Source organism: Typopeltis vanoorti, chromosome 12 (assembly GCF_054136105.1).
Source record: "Typopeltis vanoorti isolate ZY-2024b chromosome 12, IOZ_Tvanoo_1.0, whole genome shotgun sequence".
In the NCBI taxonomy this organism is placed as follows: Eukaryota; Metazoa; Arthropoda; class Arachnida; order Uropygi; family Thelyphonidae; genus Typopeltis; species Typopeltis vanoorti.
Window position 1 is genome coordinate 32,650,001 of NC_143560.1, and position 20,209 is coordinate 32,670,209.

The window sequence follows — 20,209 nt, forward strand, 5'->3', positions numbered from 1 at the left end:
TTCTGCTTCGGAACCTCGAACAAGCTGATGCTACAGTCTCCCTGGGAAGGGCCGCAAAAACTGTTTTAATTTTATCCATTAACTGGGCTTTTGTATTACTGGAAGTGCGATTGGTGTCTTTTTCAACTGCGCCCCATACAAAATAATCCATGGGGTTAAGGTCTGGGGAGTTTGGAGGCCAAACATTTGGACTGGTGAAGTCGTAGAAATTTTCAGACAACCATTTTTGACTTTTCCCAGAGGTGTGGCAAGGGGCCGAATCCTGCTGCCATACATACGGCCTACCATTGGCTACCCTTGTTATCCAGGGCTTGACTACAGTTAGCAACTCCACGAACAAAGCCCGAATTCCAATGCCAGGGTTCTTCAACACCTGTTCCTGCAGATTTGCGAGGAATTCTGCTGTACGAACGCAATCAGATCGTCTGCTAGGGATCTTTCTTCTTGCTACATCCTCGTAGTCACCATTGCAAGTCTCTAGTTCATGCCTGATTGTTTTTACTGTATTCAGGGAGCATTGGGCAGCAGTCGTGATATCCTTATTTTGATGGCGAGCACGAATCATCATGATACAAGTTATTCTCTTCCATGATTCAGGTGGGTTCCAGCTATCCTTCCTTTCTGACATCTTGTATATGAATGAAGAAGGGTCCAAACTTTTAAATGAAGAGAAGTGTGTGTTAATACATGTAACTTACGGAAAAATATAATTAATTATAAATATGTCAAATTTATCCCGAACACCCTGTATATACATATATACATATATATACACATATATACATATACATATATCCATGGACGTCTCCTCCTAGTTCTCTACGCTTTGACCCTGAATTTTCTTATATGGCTTCGACTAGTAAATAATGTTTATTCTCTGCCCCTTGGGTGATGTGTGCTCCAAAAACTTTCTTGTTCTTCCAAGAAATAATAAAACGTTGCCAGTAATGACTATTTTCTTTTGATATTACTTTTCTCATTTCAGTGATTTATCCAAGTCGACAGTTTGTTCCTATTAAACCTTTATATTTCTTTTTTAAATTTTCTTCGAAGTAGGAAATTTATAATTCCAGTTGTACTTCATTATCGGTTAGTTTAGTTCGTGGAATATTCTGATATCAGCTGGATGTGATGCTTAAGTTTTAACAGTTTGGGGGAGAATGTTCATGCTACGCGGGAAGAAAAACAGGAGATTCCATAAGGGGAACTATTCATTTTCTTATGAGACCTGCTAATTCACCTTTTGTCAAAAAAAGTTCTTATAAAATGTTTAACGCATCCTAGACGGAACTCGAACTCAGATCTTTCACAACCAAAAGAAAATCGTCTCGACCTCTGATTGCTATGAGAAATATAACTTCAATTCCCGTTACAATGCGCTCGATGGATCAAGAATAACTGCAGTCCACACTGAATGGCATCTGGTAAAATAACCGGAACTTACTGCGATAGATAGGGTCTGTAGATGCTAACTTCATATATTCTCTTCTTTCTTCTAGACCTTAAGTTGTGCCGACATTTCAATATTCAATGGATCTTGAAAGGTCGTTCCAAATTCATTTAATAGTAAAATTTATCTTGCTGAAAATATCGGTACGCTGCTTTTTTTTAGTAAGTTTATTGGACTGAAATGTCCTTTCGAGTGATTGAATTTTTAATTACTTTGTATCAGAAACTCACCTGCATGACAACGAAGAGGGCAGCAAAAAATAACAATGTTGACCACTCCACTCTCCCAAATACACCTTCAAGCTCTTCAAAGTCTGCTAAAATAAGCAAGGAAATGGCTCCTAAAATTGCAATCCAACCTGAAAGAAATGGTAAGTTTTTATTAGCATATATATTAAAAAGGGATAATATCCATTATTGTTATCACGTTCTGGTACTATATAAACCTTATATTTGCCCATTTTATATGGTTTAACGCCTAGCTGAAACTTAGTTTTTTTTTTTATCAATGGAAAGTATACTTTTTCGTGTGATTAGATGTCGCGTCACTCACCACTTTAAGATATTGACATAAAAGGACCCATAACAAAGAAATATATAAATTATTTAATCATTTTAACGGGGGAATAATATGTATGTTTAAAACCTGACTAGTAACAGTATCAGGAAACATTTCTTGTTGATAAATGTCTCCTGATACTGTTTGTTTTCATAGCTAAATTATAGCTCCAGCGAATACAAATCCACTTTGTGGCTCTTTCCATCTAGGATTAATGTAATGGTTTTTAATATGCTAATGCTTTTTTGTTCCCGAAATTCGTTTTAAGTAGAACATAAAACTGCTGGATAATCTATATAAGGCTACCGCGTGTTTTGATTTGCAATCACCAGTTAGTTATAATACGTTTGATAACACGTGGATTTGGGAGATGCATATTTAAAGAGAAAATACTTAAACTGTGGAAAATGAATTTGATAGAGGTGGATAGGCAGGGGAGGAAGAAAGATAGAGGAAAGTTAAGGAAATGATGCTGGGGGGGGGGGATTCGATGATACGCAATGTAAAAACCAAAGTTGTCTTTAAAGAATGTTTGCCGGGAGGTACTTTAACAATGTGTGTGACTAGGGTTAAAGAGGAGTGAGAATGCAGATGAAATGATTGTGACCGCTGACATGAATGATTTGAGAATCAGCGCAAATTGTGTGGCAAGGGATTTGAGAGAGATGGAGACTGTTAGATTAAGGATTAACAGTGCTAGGATAGTGAGTGTACTGTCTAGGTTCGAGAGGGGAGAATTGAGAATGCATGAAATGGTAGCTAGAATATGCAGGAAGAGAGGATTTGATTATGCATGTGGATGTATGGAATGAGTTGGTTGGGGAGGGGAGGGGGAATTAATCATATGCCGGAGATATACTGCATTAAAATTAGTGCGGAAGAAATTATTTACAAACATTACTGCCTATTGAAAATGTGCAGGTATCAGAAAAGGGTGGGAAAAAATAAAAAGTCAAAAGAAAAGTCTAAAAATACCTACTCTGTATATACACGTACATCAATACGAGAAGTGTAAGCAATAAGACAGAAGAGTTTATAGCCGTGGTGCTTGAAGTCTAGCTTTAGATAATAGGTATAACGGAAACATAGGTGACTGATACCTTGATTGGCATTGAAGTTAACAGGCATAGTATTTTAGAGAAGATAGAAATAAGAAAAGTATATTACTGATAATAGCAAATGAGTTATTATACGAGCGCCTCCATGGAGTCCGAAGACTCATCGCGGGAGACCCAATCTATCCACAATCTATCATACCTCTTCTTGAATCCCTTAACACACTACGCACTCACAACTGACTCTTGAAACCAACTCCACTCATTCACAACTCTCTACGCAAAAACTCTAGTCCTCACACCCCTACTAACCACACCTTTATTCAAATTCCAGGTATGATCCTTTGTTCTGATCCCTCTAGCCAAGAGCTGAAACACTCTCCCTGCATCTATCCTATAAAACCCTTTAAGCACCTTAAATGTTTCTATCATATCCCCTCTTTTTCTCCTATCCACCACTTCTGCAATCCACACCTTCAATCTAGCCTCATAGGCAATGTTCCACAGGCCACTCACCATCTTGGTCACTCGTCTCTGAATCCTATCCACCGCTTCATCCCCAAGAAACCCAGGGGTTTCTTGGAGATGAGGAACTTGTCATAAAGAGGAATTACAACTTCCATATGTATGTGTTCTTCAATAGCCAAGTAAACTTATGGGCTACCTTAACAATATATCCTCTAAACCTAAACTCTGTTCTCATCTCGTTCATTATTTCTATCCCTGTTACAGGGATGGACATAATGAACGAGATGAGAAATGTTTTGGTAAATTAGTTTAATTTGCACACAACAAATTACTTGACCAGAGAATTTTATAAATCAAAGGTTGAGAATAATTATATCGTAAAAGTTGTCAAAAGCGAGGTACACCTTGTTCAAAGTTTTCTTATATGCAATAAATGTATGATATGCGCGAGCATGCTCATACCCATCACATCATCATAAAGTGAAAAAAAAAAAAAAAACTAAGGATATTCGTTTTCTTAACGGAATTCACTCAAGAGTATAATCTCTGAAATAAGAAGCATAAAAAATTAGAATGAAATTTTAAATAATACGTCATCTTACCTAAGCTCAGTTTCAATTGGGGAATACTTTGCATGAAGAACAAGATGATCACCACTATGATGACTAATCCACACTTGATAAGAAGAGGCCTATTCCGGATTTTATACTGCAATGAATAGTAATTCTTAAGATAAAGAAAAATTCTTGATGTAAAAAGAGAGCGACTTTCTATACATGTGATGCAGCAATGCGCCAAATTACAAATATAAAAACTGGAATATTAAAACTTACTCTGCTACTTAGCTCTTTTAGACTTGCTCTGTAATGCTCTTCAGAGGGCCTGCAGAAAATTTTAATTGCATCAGCTTTAGTAAAAACATTATCTCGATGAATGGCATTGTCCAATATACAATTAAAGAATTGTCTATAAGTTATCTCTATTATGAACTTAGAAATTTGCGTAATACCAAACAAACCTTTATAAATATTACTGAGTGACACCGTTGTGCAATTAATTAGAATTGTTTACGGATATTAGGAAATAAAATTCATTTGTTCTCTGCTTAAACTACAAAATCTGTTCATTTGGTAGCCTGGGTAAACATATGAATTAATATTAATTGGTATTTGAACCGGAATGCTCAAGGGTCAAAGCTATATAACTGAGAGGAGACCTCCACGTATCCTTTAAAGGAATGCGGAGATCCGACCAGGGCTTCTGACCTAATGTCCAATCCTCACCTTCTCGTGGTGCACCCCTGTTGGGTATCTTCCTGGATACTGAACGAACGAGGATGGGCTGAAAATTTGGGATTTAGCCGACCAAACTGTATTCTTATTGGTTAAACCAAAATAAAAAAATGACTGTACAACATGACAAAATTTCATGCCGGCTGAGGCGTCGCACGGTTAAACAAGGCCACCGTTGTTTTCGCCGGGAACCAGGGCGAACAGCGAAAAGTCAGCTACTGGAACAAATATGAAAACATTCCCCAACTCAACATCACCAGAGTTAAAGATCGGTACTATCAACATAAGAATACTGAATGGCAAAGAAATGGAGCTAGCTGAGGAATTGGATAAGTACCAGATCGACATAATAGGGGTGACTGAAACAAAAAAGACCAAAACTGGTGAGATCTTTCTGAGCAATAAATACAAAAATGTTATATTCAGGCAATGACAATCAAGGAAAAGAAGGAGTAGCCATAGTATTCAACACAAAATACGAGGCTAATCTTCTTGAATGGCAGTCAGTCTCAAGTAGAGTAATGTGGGCAAATATGAGAATGGGGAACTGGACAATGAGACTTATTTGTGCCTATGGTCCTACAGAAGGTTCTAGTAAAGTAGAATCTGGGAATTTGTTGATGTTTTAGAGAAAGCAACTGACAGCATGAAAAAGGAAAAGTTGGTCCTCGTTGGGGATCTAAATAGCAGAGTTGGAAATGATTGTCAGACATACAAAAATATTTTGGGAAAATTTGGAGAAAAGAGCAAAGCTAATAATAATTGGAAATACCTGTTGGATTTCTGCTCAGGACATGGACTAGTTATTACTAACACCATGTTCGAACATAAAAATGTGCAAAAATTCACATGGAGAGAAGAGGCAAGGAATAAGAAAAGTCTCATTGACTATGTTATTGTCGACAGTGATGTTTTCTCTCTGGTTAGGACACCAGAGCACACAGGATTTGAAATTGGAAGTGATCACTATTTAATCTTGAGCAGGATAAAATTGAATCTCATATTGTAAAGAACAAAATGTAAGAAAGTTTTAAAGCGAATAAAAGTTGAGCAGCTCTCAGATGTGAACTGCAGACTAAAATACACAAAGATTATTGAAGAAAAAATGAAAAAATTTTTTAAATTTTAGTTCAAATAAATTTTAACTAAAATTAAAATTCATTTTAATTTTGTTAGCGGGTTGGTGAGAAGGCTATAATCCCTGTATCGTTATATTCAACGATTAATGTGAAATGGCTTTATCAAAATTTGCCATAAATTTATCAAAATAAGCCATAAATTCTAGGAGGTCTTCCATGGTATGTCTTACGTTTTTTGATTGTTTCTTCATCTAAGGAGGAAGTTTCATTAAGTAGCTTATTTAATTTTCTAATTTGACGTTTTGTAGGATCATAAACCAATTTGGCGTAAGTATTACGATCTCGATTAAGTAAATTTATTTTTCGGTCATATGAATTTGTATCAAGAACCACAGTGTTATTTCCTTTATCAGCTCTGGTAAGAATTATGTTTTTATTAAGGATATAATAGCTTTCAATTCTGATGGTGGGATATTTAATTCCGAAGGTTTGGCATTGTAGATCACTTTAGCTACCTGAAAACGAAGTCTGTTGGCTTCAATACTGGAGAGATAGTTGACGTTTCTTTTTATATTATGTATGAAGTCTAAATATGGGAAACATTTTGGTGAAATCGCAAATTTATGGTGCTAGAACATTTAATTCTTCTGTTGTTTAGTGGACGGTTAGATAAATTGCCTACCATTTTTCCGTTGGTAATTTGTTAGTGATCTTTGTTGATCGATTTAGTAGATTAATGTATTTATCATGTAGAGAACTATTGCTTTTATTAAATTCTTTTTTTTCCCCTGAATTCTTTGAGACAGTTATAATTGATTGTAGCAATTCTTGATTTAACAAGTCTGTTTCTTATCTAACCTTCTCCGTCCTCACATAGGCCACTCAGTCTCTTCAATCAAAAATTCTAGAGTTTCACACAAAAATGAAAGAGATTCAATTGTCAAAAATTGACTTGTTAATACCTTCGACATCGTCTCCCTCTTCACGAACATTCCCCATAAAGAAACAATATAATTACTAACTCAAAACTGTCCGTCTGATATAGTTGAATTGTTCAAGTTTGTTATTGCATCAGGTTACTTCGACTGGAAAGGTCAAATTTACAAGCAAGAACAAGGAACAGCAATGGGATCTCCTTTATCACCAAACCTAGCAAACTTGTTTCTAGAACACCTTGAGAAAACATATTCCCTTTTGAACCCAAACCAAAAATTTGGTTAAGATATGTCGAGGACTTATTTGCAGTCTGGGATTATCCTGAACATGAATTACAACTGTTTCTAGATAAAATTAACCTTCTTCATCATCGCATCAACTTTACGTTAGAAAAAGAATCTCCACAGGGTATCTCTTTTGTGGATTTACACATTCAAAGAAAAGGAGACGGTTCCATCGCCACGTCTGTCTTTCACAAGCCTACATTCTCAGGTCGCTACATTCACAATTCTTCCGCTCATCATCCATCTCCTGGCATTATTAAATCACTAGTTTCCAGAGCACACAAATTCTACTCCTCTGAACAATCTCTAAACCAAGAATTAGAAGTAATCAAAAATACAGCCATCCTAAATGTATATAATCCTAAAACAACTCAAAAAATCAGTCACTTTCCCGTACATCAAACCAGACAAGAAGAAGTCCAGAGGATTCCCATACCTTACGTCAAAGGCATCTCCGAAAGTATTTGTTCGGAGATGCCTTTGACGTATGATTTATTTCTTCATAATTCTAAAATTATGACGTACAATTTTGCCATTATTTACAAACCTATCAACCAAATTTACAACTTGTTACCTTCTGCTAAGGACAAACTCTCACCTTTTGATGTTTCCTGACGTTTATGGTTTATGCGATTCCATGCTCATGCAAATTGTCTTACTTTGGACAGACAGGTGGGTCTGTTCAGAAACGCATCTCGGAACATCAAGACCACATTCGTCTTTTTAAACCGCAGAAATCTGGCCTCTCTCAACACGAATTGAAACTCCAAGCCATAGGATCCATTGGGAAAAGTCTAAACTTTTACATAGATTTAATAGTCTAAATATGAATAAACGTTTATTTTTATATTTATATAAAAATGAACGTTTATACAAAAAAAAGTTCTGAAGCCCTACTACACAGACCAAATTTAAACCGCAACAACGTTCTTACTATTCCTAAAGTATGGGAAATTGTCATACAAAATTGTGTAAAATAATTGCTAGTTGTTTTTTTTAACTTCTGTAACACGTTACGCACGTTTAATGAGATTCTACTGTAATCATGCGCCCTAACTATGTTATTCCTATTATTGTTTAAAACTACTGTAGTAATGATGTCCTAAGATACGTAGGATGAAATATTTACAATTAAATAATTTTCACTGTGGTTAATACGTGTTTCTTTTAATTATAGCAAAGATCTGTATTTAAGTTTTGTCGATCTGGAAAAGGCACATGACAAGGTGCCAAGAGAGAAGCTGTTCAATACGCTACAGTTATATGGTGTCAATCGGGCATTATATCAAGCAATACTTAGTCTGTATTTGAGTTGTAAGTAGGTAGTTAGAATTGAAGGAAGTACAGGAAGGTGGTTTAATGTTAAATCTGGTGTGAGACAAGGATGTACATTATCCCCTCTGTTATTCATTATCTATATGGATCACATTATGAAGGAATGTGGTATTAAACCTGATATCAAAATTGGAGATGTTAATGTCAGCTCTTTGCTTTATGTGGACGATGTTATACTTCTAAATAAATCCGGTACAAGTTTGCAAGATTCCCTGACTAAATTGAATAATTGTTGTAATAGATATGGTATGAAGGTCAGCAATAAAAAGACAAAGACAATAGACAGAATCGTTGAAAATGTCAACTGTTGTGAACGGAGAACCTGTGGAACGAGTAAATATTTCACTACTTAGGCACGATTTTTAGTGAAGATGGTAAATTAAATATGGAAATAGACAACAGAATCAACAAAGCTAGTGTGGTAGGAAGTCAATTGAATAAATTCATATGGAATAAGAGAGAAATTAGTCAGAACACTAAGTTAGCTGTATACAAGACATGTTCAAACCTGAGAGCTGGATCAGAAGTAAACCACTTGACCAAAGACTAGAGACTGCAGATATGAGAGTCCTGAGAAAGATTAGAGGCATGAACAGATGGCATCAATGGCAATATCATATTAAAAATGAGGATATTAGGAAAGAACTTGACATTGTCAGCATCCAGGAATGTGTTAGCAGAGCTAATCTCAGGTGGTATGGTCACTTAAATAGAATGGGCGAGGAAAGATTAGCAAAACAAGTGTTCTCTGCAGGTTGGCAGCAAAACGACCCAGAGGAAGACCAAGATATAGGTGGATTGATACGGTACAAAGTGCCTTAGACGATAGAAATATAAGATCTGATAATGTTGGAGTCTTGACAAGTAACAGACTGATTTGGAGGAAAATTGTAGATAGGAAGTTAGTAATGATGTAATTTTTCATGTAGTACTGTCATATCCTGTACACCCCTTGGTGGTACATGGCAGGAATTTGATGATGATGGTATTTGAACCTGATTATTGTGTCATCATGGTCAGTTAAGCCCAAATGTCCAGCATATCACCGTTCGCGAAGATTAAATCATGCACTGGAAATTATTTCAGAAAAGAACTTGGCATTATTAACATTCAAGAATATAACATGACATCTAAGATGGTGTGGCCAAAACAGAATGAGACAAGATTATTTTACGCAAAAATGGCAGATAAAGACCTTGAGATGATGGGTCAAAGATATAGATGAGTTGATACAGTAAAGAGTGCTTTAGAAGAAATGTAAACGCTGATTAAATTGGAGACGAAATAGCAATCTTATTATTAAAAAGCATATTCAAGTCATGTTATCGCAGGAGCTTCTAGATAGGAGCAAGAATTTTTAGAGATCCTACAAGGATATCGTTGAGATATTCTTGTAGGATATGAATTTTATACATATCTTAAACAGCTCTTCAAGTCCAGAAAACAGTTTTAGTCCACAGAGAACACAGGTATAATTGGTTTGTCGGTCGGCAAACGTTTAGCTATCACTTACGAGTAAAAACAAGTAGCTTGAGTATAAAAATGACAATTAGGTTTTCCGCATTATGCATAGATTGTTCGCAAAATATCGAAAAGTTTATTAGAAGGAAATCTAAAATAATTATTTTTAGCATGGTCGCGATAGAATGGTATTTTATACTTTAAAAAAAAGTAAATACACAGCATGAACACAAAGTGGTCAAGAACACCGCTAGATGAGTTTTGTTAATGCGCTAGGGAAAAAAGAACTTCTACCAATCTTCTATCAATGAAACTAGCTTAGAGCTATCGGAATGCGATGACTCTTACTAACTTAAAACAGAGCATGAAGCCACAATAATTCAAGGGAAGCGAATTAAATGATCTAGTGAGACATTTAAGGATTCTAAAAAGACCCTGATATCAAGAATCGAATAATTTGAGGGAACTTTATTTTCTTGGAACACAGATTACAATACTTTGTACCACACTTTTCACAGGAAGGTTCACTAGTGTATTGTAGCGATATCGCTGGACTTAACTAGTTTAGAGCGGAAGTACATATTCCACCTGATGAGTATTCAATTGCTTCATTCAAAAAAAAAAAAAAAAAAGATTGAAAATATAAATGCAATATTTTTTCCCTTTCGTCTTGATCATTCATTCTCTTCAATTAAAATTTATGATAATCTTGAATTTCTTGACAAAGAAATATAAAGATCACAATTATTAGTTCGTTGATTCACTTTTGGGACAGCAATTCAAGAAGTCAATCCTGTTACACAAAAACCACGTTTTCTTTGATGAAACAATCGAGTCCCTAATCGGCATTGATGAAAAAAAAGCAGCACTCAGTTTTCTCGGGTATATTAAGACGAACGGTTTAAAGAAAGAATTACCTAATGTGCGGAAAAGCTTCATTGGGAACATCGAAGGTGGCGATTTCAAAATTTCACTCTGAGAATTATTAAAATCAGGACAAAAGATTTCGCCAGGATATACATACAAAAAGGAAACATTATCGTTAATATTTAAACTACTGATGCATTACATAAGGCTGAAGAAGTTCGTTTAACTATAAAAGAATATTTTCAACAAAAAAAAAAGTTAGAAATTTCGAAACATTCGGAATTTCTCACTCCATTTTCTTTAACAAATTATGTTCCTAAAATTTGTCCCTTCTTTAAGGTTTTTATTTAAATATGGATTCTAATGATGTATATAACTAACTTTTAGTGATTTATTAATAAATTTGCGTACATTAAAGCTTTTCTCGTTTTTCGGATCGCTTGCTTATTGCTCCCTCTCGTGTCAATAAAACGCATTTGTTACGAAACGAATTTATGATTTATTCGATGGAAACAGAACGATAGAGATGGATAAATTCAGCGTTAAATGAGAAGACCGTACAAATTTGTGGTCGTAGGTTTAACGATGAAAATTTGCGTGGACAAACATTCACTTTTATATATAGATTAGGCATAGCAAATGTATTTCAGAAAACCGTTTTATTTATTTATTTTTTTAAGCAGAGTTCTGAAGAAGTCTTTCTTTATGCTGTTTAATCTCTAAAAGATTCTATCGTGTATGACGTCCCCTGTAACAAAATTGAATAAGTTTTCCCCATTCTAGTAATGGCCTTCTTAAATTGGTCATGTTTTTATGTTGTTTCGCTTCCTGAACTAACAATTACATCTGTCATGTGTAATGAAGCATCTACTAGCCCGCTTTCTGCGATAATCTACCTTTAAGTTAAAGTCGATTTAGTTCTCTTGTATAATTTTCAGTACTGCTTTCTCTACATCAGTGATGAAATGAAAGTGAAATGACTGGTAATCGACTACAGCGTAATTTGTTCAGAAGCAATGACACATGAAGCGCATGCGCAAAGCCTTCTTGCATAATAAATACAAGTTTGTCCCCAATAGCAATGAAACCAGAACTGAAGCAATTCGAGAACTGCGATAGTATTAAACATCGTTTAGAATTCATTGGCTCATAAGAGTTTGCTTATCTGCAGATCACCTACACAAAAGGAACATTGAATTCAGAGCAGTAAAATAACATCCGATTCTTGCAAATCAACATTTGCAAGAATCGGATCTTCTCCGAAGAAATGGTCCATGAATTTCATAAATCAAATATCAGAAATAGTGTGTGGATGCAAGGAGAACCGACAGATTTTTGGATTCACGTAGAACATAAGTCCTAAGAAAGCAATCATTTACTCCTTCGTATACTTAGTTTTTGACAGATTATTGTGTGCTGATTTTGTTGAACTCATATGTGAATACTCGTGGAGGAAGTTTGAATTAGGAAAGACAATTGAGTTATTAATGCAGTCCATTCCTAATAGAACATGGAGAAGTATTAGATTACTTTTTTATTTGTTTTTTTTACGAAAATAAAGGCAAAACAATAAGAAATCTGACGCGAATACAAAGTTTTTAAAAATACACAAGTTTACAAAAAATAATAAACTTCGACAGCAGCGAGGGTGGAATCCAGAAATATGATGATAGATACTTCTTGTAGTCATAATAAACATCTCCATATGAAAATCGGTTTTCATTTTGAATATATCACTGTTTTCCTCCCTTTCGAGGAGTTTTAATGTAAAAAATTATCTTCCCAATGGGATGTGTTTAAGTTCAACAGTGATATCATTAGTTGGGGGAAGGGGACCCACACACAAAGAAAGATGCTGTTAACGTAATCGATTAAGCAGCACAGAGATCGAGGAGAAACAAAATCCTTTACGAAGGCAACAACCTTTGGAAAGGGGAATGTCAAAAACCTGGCACCTAATTATGAAATATCTATATGTAGAAACAGTGTCGATCAACAGTGCAGTCAGCACAAATAGATATGGTTGCCAAGTCGGAGGAATCATATTCTCAGAGCGTTTCCTAAATAGTTAATGACCAGATTTGTTTTAATTTATTACAAGCTACTGTCTATTAATAATAATTAAATTATTTCATTAAATAAGATTTTCCATATAAGCATGTATTGAAAAAGGGCATTGAGACACACTTACTTCGCATCATACAGTCTTTTATTCAGAAGGTTTTCCAGCATGTGAACTTTCTTGCGGAGGATACTTCGCACCGTAATTTCGTCTCTAGTGTAACCAGGAAGAGAACGATATGCTTTTTTCCACACGTCAATCTCGTGCCGAAGTTCTGAAAAAGGGATTTAAATAAAAATCACAAAAAATGCACAAAGTTCGCCGATCATTCTGTGAGAAAAGAGAATTATTCTTAATGGGAAAAAAAATGAATTTTACTTTAAAAACAGACTTCACGAATAGAAAAACGTTTTTGAGCTTCAGTTGAGCAGTTCTATTTAGAGCAAATCAGAATAGAATGAGCTACCCATACAGAAAAATTCAGATTTTTAGACTCCAATTAATTTTTTTCGCCGGATTTACTGCAAAAGCAAGTTTATAAACTTCACAGGAGAAATGGTAACAATAATATTTTTCTCGTTATTTTTTACGATTTCACATGAATGCAATTTAAATTTCGCTTATGGCTGGCTGGTGGTCAAATACTGAAATCAGTGGCAAGTGAAGATAATGATTTCGTATTTTCACTACGAAAATAAATTAAATAACATTTCAGGGAAATGACCAATAAGCAAAAGTTTAACAATGAATATTTTCTTTAAATTACTTTGATTTGTCTTGATAATTTCTGAAGTGTTTCTATTCCAAACTCACGGCCATTTTATGGGTAAGAGTTACCCATCGAACAATTCTGCTCATTAGTCTGCCTGAAGGAAAGTTTGGTTATCCGTGAATTAAGGTCATTCGATCTCTTACTACTAGTTCGTCGCTCATGTTGTTCTTCTGTTCTTGATCTCAAGATGCGTACAGAATTGGCAGATAGCTAATGCTCCACATATGTGGGAAATAACAGTGAATCAATTTGATCGAACAAATAGTCCCAGACAGTGACGGAAGAGCCATCACGAAAAGAAAGACAGAAGATGGTGAAAACAGATCACTGGTCTGTCTGTCTCTCTCTCTAAATGAAGTTGCGATGAATGCCTTGTTTCGCTGTCTAACCTTTTTTGTGTGGCAAGACGAAGTTCAAACCACAGCAGGTTTCGATGTTTAGATCAGTAATAAAATATTAATGTGCCTAAACGACATCAGCCAAGGTTACCTTATATGGGTTGATATTCATATTGAGGAACTTTGCACAGTGGTCTCAGATATACGGAATGTATGTTTTTATAATAAAGATACAAGTAATTCATTTGAAGTAACTTCAGTGATAACGCTTAAAACAAAAATTGTAAATTTTCGAGAAACACTTACCTACCAATTCTGGAGGATCTTTGAACCTCATAGAGGCAACATCACGGTACATCACCCGAATCATAAGGTAAGAGCCAATCAGACACAAGAGGATGTTGGGTACGGCATGCAACGTAAACGAGGCGAAGTCCACCCCCTAATCAGATAACATTCAAAATTAAAGTTAATTGAAAACTTTACTACATCCTTTCACTAGATGACAGAATAAATCAAACTAAGGAGATATATTGTTATTTATAATTTGTTCATAGAGTAGTCAGTTTCCCTCCGAATACTAAATTAAGATTTTTTAATAAACCAATTTCAGAAAAACAATGAGAAAATAACATAACTGATCTCCATGCTTACCGAGTCTATGACTTTCTTGTTGGAAATTATGATTACGTTTGGAGGATCACCCACGGGAGTTGCAGCACCACCTATATTAGAGAAGAGCACCAAAGCAATGAGTACATGCTTCGGATCGACGTTCATCACTTCACAAAGCCTGCGAGAAAAAATGAAAATAGAATATTTCAAGCGATGTATGTACTAATCAGCATTTCAGCCTATTAAAATGAAATTTTATCCACTAAAAGAATCAATGGTGTTGAAAATATCATTTGAAAATTGTTAACTATTGATCTCATTAGAATAACGATGAAATAACTGTCGATGAAAAAGGCATTCGATTGAAGAGTCGAGGAATGCTAGGGACTCCCGATCGGTTGTCCAGCTTTCCAACGTATGTCCAACAGTGCAAATAGTAAACGTTAAATCAATGCAAGACTACTGACCCAATATATTTCTAAATGCTGTACTCATTCGTTTTTTTTGTTTTTTCAGCGTAGCTGCAGCCTTGTATAACACTTTATTCTCCAACGTTAGTCCACTTCGAACATAGATATTCAATTTTTAATGTCTTTGTGACATTTGTTCAATTTAAGAACTTTTGTTTTAATGATATTTAAGTCCGATCTTTTCGGCTGTGTTACACAATGCTTCTGATTTTGCTTGTATATATCAATGTTTTTGATAAATCAGATATGTTTGATTATAACTGAATAATCTAGATCTAGCTGCGATTTAATAAAACCACTTATTTAATAAAAATGCACTTTTTTTTTTGCACTTGTTTTATTCAGTTTTGGATTCACACGACAAGTGTAAATGATTTAGTTAACCAGAATGTTTTCATGAATACAGATTTCACCTTAAAGTCTGATAAATTCATTTATTTCTAGTTTTGCGATTTCAACAATTACATTTAAAATAAACGCTGTGATAATCCAACCCACAAAAGATATATAAAAACAGTAAATGTTCATGGGCTAACTAGACCATATTTGATGAGTCCTTGGAGGTGTCACGTAATAACAACATTTTGGAGTAACATAAGTCAGTGGAGTTGTTTGTAATCAGAATTATTAAATAATTTAGGATTTTAGAATACGTTAAAGATGCTGGCGTACTGACTTCCTTAGTCAGATATCATTTGACTGACACAGTCTAGATATCTCATCATTACAACATGTTAAGGGATATGATGGTCTAACAAAAATCGAGACGCCAGTAAAGGCGCCATATGCTTTCAAGCACTTTTTTTTTTTTGCTTTAATTTTATACATAAAAAATGCTGCAAAATCTGCCGAAAGGATAGTACGTGTTTGTGTAGAAGTTGTAAACGTACGAATTTTATAAATAATTTTGTTCTCTGAGAAAACGTGAAAGCGAAGTATTCCCTTTAATTAAAACACTGTCGAGTTAAATAAACCCGAGGAAGGGTGTTACGTGTATCACACAGAACTGTTTCTATGCCTGAATATTTCACCACGAGAAATCAAACACTATCTGCAGCAATCATTTGAAACAAATGGTATTAAAGTTGATATCAAAGCAAATAATATTGCCAGACAGCAATCGTTTGCATCAAATATCAGGTTTGAAACCAGCAGTCGTCTGGCAAGTACATACCACCTAAAAATATTCTAAAATCTAAAAAAAAAAAAAAAGCAGAATTTTCAGCTTCCAAAATGTAATAAGCAACATAAATCAACGTTTACAATACAAAAAAAAATGTAAATACAATAGTTTTTAAAACTTCTTTATTATTCCAACATTTGATCCCAAAGGTTTTGAGATAGAATGTTACGGCTTTAACGCGAGAATCTGTAGTATTGATCATGATGTAAAGTTCAGAGCAGATAAACTGCATCACCACTAAATTGGTGCTTTTAAAAAATAATAATGAACGACAAGAATAAGCTAAATATACAAGTCATTCCTCAATAGTGAGTGTTTGCAGGTCAATTCAAGTAACATTAAAAGCAAATAAAAACCTATTTCAAAATACTCACTTTAGGAGTTGACCAAGTTAGGTATTTTAAGCATATTAAATATAAGTTTTTTTAAGAAGTAATCTTTGCTGATTACTCCTTAAAATGATTGGCTAATCTAATCATTTAGATTAGCCGATAAAATGCTTAATCTAATAATATAAATATAAACCATTGAGTTTTATAAATGAGATCTTCGATATTTGATTACTTACCGTATTGTAATGGCTGTGGTAAGTAATATGGTGGTCACATTGTCTAGGAATGCAGATAATAATGCAGTTGACAGACACAAAGTTGTAAGAAGCGGCCAAAGGCGACCTCGGGCAATACGATATGCCTATAATATGCAGGATAGATTTGTAATTAGTGGACTGAAATGATTAAATAGCAAACTGAATACTAGCACTACGAAAGTTATAAACTTCATGGTGTAAATCATGAGGTTTGTTAAAGTTAACTGGAGCTAAAGTTATTTTTTTGGACAAAAAACATCTGGACTGTGAAGAAAAACACTAGCATATTAAGATGAATATATTTCGGGTGGGGAAAACAAACAGAAATACTCACTAAAACTGCAGTGTAATCGAAGAATCCTGTTTCACACAAGATAGAGACAAGAACCATCATGCCAAACAACAGAGATAAAGTTTCCACATCTAGCCAGCTCAGCACTGTTTCTAGTGATGGCCTCTATATATGCAAAGTAAAATTATGTATTAGTTTAATTACGAAATAAATAATCCATAATTATATGAATATTTCTCATTTCAAGGGTTCATAATGTTGATTAATTTTTGTTTGAGTTAAGGTAATTCTGATTAATAGATTAATCCATTTCGAATCCATTACGTTTATGTGATATATACACATATCATCCGGTTTATTAGATTTAATATCTACTAAATTTCCAAGTAGTGCACCTCAAAATCTTTCTAACAGATAGTCTTACGAGCATTTGAGTATGCCCCGATGGACTGGTTTAAATTATCAAATCCTCCACCCAAGCTATGAGGCGAGTGTATTAGACATAACAGTACATAATATATGGATATTATGTCAGTATATTTACAATAACGCTTAACTACATACAAATCCGCCTATGTTCAGAATACTGCTCATATGTTTGGGGTGGTGCACCTAAAACTTCCGAAGCAAATAAATTTACCGTAAGTTCCAGACAAGAAGTTATGAGAAGAGTGGTTTATAACCATATGCTAAAAATTCTAGGGTAATGCAAACATCTAGAATAGCATAAAAGACAAAATAATTCATAGAAGAACTGCTAACGCTAGGGTGTAGAAATATATCATGTAACAAGGCGAGGAGATATGCTGAGATGGTATGATGTTGGTGAGAATAGTGGAAAACATTCTTTTACCATTCTTGGTCATATTTTTCTTTCTAAACAAGGATTAATCAGTAGAGCATTCTCCCCAGCTAAAAGCACTGCTCTTGTGTCTGAGATGTTCTTCTCTTCATCTCATCCATCTTAGACACCCAAATTACCTTCCCAGTATTTTCCTACGATAATCAGTGGTTCGAAGTACATAGACGCAACAGAAGAGATTATCCATCCACAATACTAGTGTACTGTAGGTTTTCAACCCTTTCTCAGAGATAAAATAATAACCTAAATTAATCTAAATCATCGTTAGGTTCTGAAGACTAAAAATGCAGAATACTGCTTACAAATCTTTGCTTATTTAACTGCGAAACATTTAATTCTCACTTACCTCTCCAACCAAAGCTAAGAAAGATATTGCAACAGTTGCTCCAAGCATGGCTGCTAACGTACGATGCACCAACTAAAAGGAAAATAAAACATTTCTTCACACAAATTAACTACTGAAGTTGAATTTAAATAAATGGAACAAAAAGGAGATCGTTCACATACTTACGTCAAATATGATAAGAATGTACAATCCAAAGAGAACAACAGCTGCCATCACAATATTGTTGAAAGGTAGTTCTGGGCGCATAGAGTAGTTTACAGCCAGCGAAACGAAATCATCTTCGTCAGTTTCGATAAGCATCTTGAAACTGTCATCGGGCCTATAAAAAGAAAGCAAATTGTATGGAATATGAAAACGTATACTTAAATATCATGATGTGAGCCAGCAACAGACTCGTATAAAGAGGTACACAGATCAGGGAGAGATTGTAGAAGGATCAACATGAATTTGTGAGTGGATAGATTTTATAGTAATTTTATAAATAGTTTAATAATAATCAAGTAAGGAAACACGTTTGCGGTGATCTTTCCGAACTTTTCAATCAAGCACATCCTTTTGCAGATTTTTGCTTATGTTTTATACTTAAGTTGCAACAAATAGTGTTTCAAATAGTGTGGGAGATTGATTGGCAGATTTTAAAGAACCTCATCTATGAAATCAGCATCAAAAAGAGGTAGGTAGTTGAAACACAAGATTAACAATATTAAGCCATAAATTTTACCGCTTCATTATCGACGATATTGAGAACAGTAGATATTCAGTTATTTGAAAATAACTGAAATATTTTCAAATAGGGAAGCTGGAAAAACTAAGACTGACGTAGTGTCTTTCAGGAGGATTTAAATTACACCTAGACCCGTGTAGAGATCTGTTTGGTTGCCTCAATTTCCAAAAAATAAAAAAGGAATGAGGAAACGTTTCGGAGGATAGATACTAAGTGTGTCTGTGGGAGGGGGTGCAGATGATATCAGAACCGTGGGAAGTTAAACTATGAGGTTAGGGTTAACGATAGATTTCAATGCCTAAGACAGCAGCGAGAGTCATGACTGCACAGACTGCGTAATTTAACTTGCAAAATAAGAGTAACCGCACACACACACAGCAAAAATACCTTAAATTTCAACTTTTCAATACATTTTTTAAGTTCTCTTAAATATAAAATCGAAAAAAGGTTTTTATTCAATTTAATATTTAAGTTGATTGTTTTGAATATTTCTAATTTACAAAATGCGATTCATTTTAGTAACTTACTCATCTGGGAAATCTTCATCGGTCAGAGAGAACGTGTGCTCCATTATGGACAATTCCAAATCGCCCATCACCTTGCTCGGGGGTATGGGTACAGTCCAAGAAGGCAGAAGAGGCTACAGATAAGTTTAAAAAAACAGTTTGTGTAAATGCGTTATAAACAATTTAAAAAATTACGTTTTATTAGTTATCTGGGAATGGAGAGAGACTATCTTAGTTACTGATAAAAAAAAATACACAGATGTCTTTAAACTGCGGTCGTTAGAACTGCAAAATATTCTGGTTTTTAGCCATTTCTTCTCATTTTAAGATTTCATTTTGCTTTGCTGACAGGAACAAAAAATCAACGGTTATTAAAATTAGAATTCACGTTAGAATTTTTAGAATTTTTATTCACGTTATCTATTTTATTCGAATAGGTCATTGTTATGACCTATTCGAAATACTAAGTGATCAACAGCGCACCTAAATTGTATCTTTAGGAATGCTGATGTCACTTAACATAGAAAATATACAAGTTCGTATCCGAATTTCAGTATCCAGTACATTAAATGGCAGTTTAAAACAAGTTTGCGAGTGCTTAAATACATAACTGGCTTAAACGTGTCTAAATGAAGAACTAAACGATAAAGAACTATACAAAATAA

The 20,209-nt window shown here is 34.5% G+C and overlaps 1 protein-coding gene across 1 annotated transcript in view; it reads right to left on the minus strand.

Annotated features, from left to right (window-relative positions):
• Positions 1–20,209, minus strand: part of LOC150100670 (P protein-like) — a 76,970-nt gene that overhangs the window by 10,958 nt on the left and 45,803 nt on the right. The window contains exons 8-18 of the mRNA XM_090401069.1: positions 19,566–19,678; positions 18,480–18,633; positions 18,315–18,386; positions 17,149–17,271; positions 16,794–16,918; positions 14,612–14,750; positions 14,264–14,399; positions 12,977–13,121; positions 4,365–4,413; positions 4,134–4,239; positions 1,681–1,808 (exon numbers count right to left, since the gene is read on the minus strand). Coding sequence (XP_090257195.1) covers positions 1,681–1,808; positions 4,134–4,239; positions 4,365–4,413; positions 12,977–13,121; positions 14,264–14,399; positions 14,612–14,750; positions 16,794–16,918; positions 17,149–17,271; positions 18,315–18,386; positions 18,480–18,633; positions 19,566–19,678 — 1,290 coding nt within the window. The remainder of the gene's footprint in view (positions 1–1,680; positions 1,809–4,133; positions 4,240–4,364; positions 4,414–12,976; positions 13,122–14,263; positions 14,400–14,611; positions 14,751–16,793; positions 16,919–17,148; positions 17,272–18,314; positions 18,387–18,479; positions 18,634–19,565; positions 19,679–20,209) is intronic.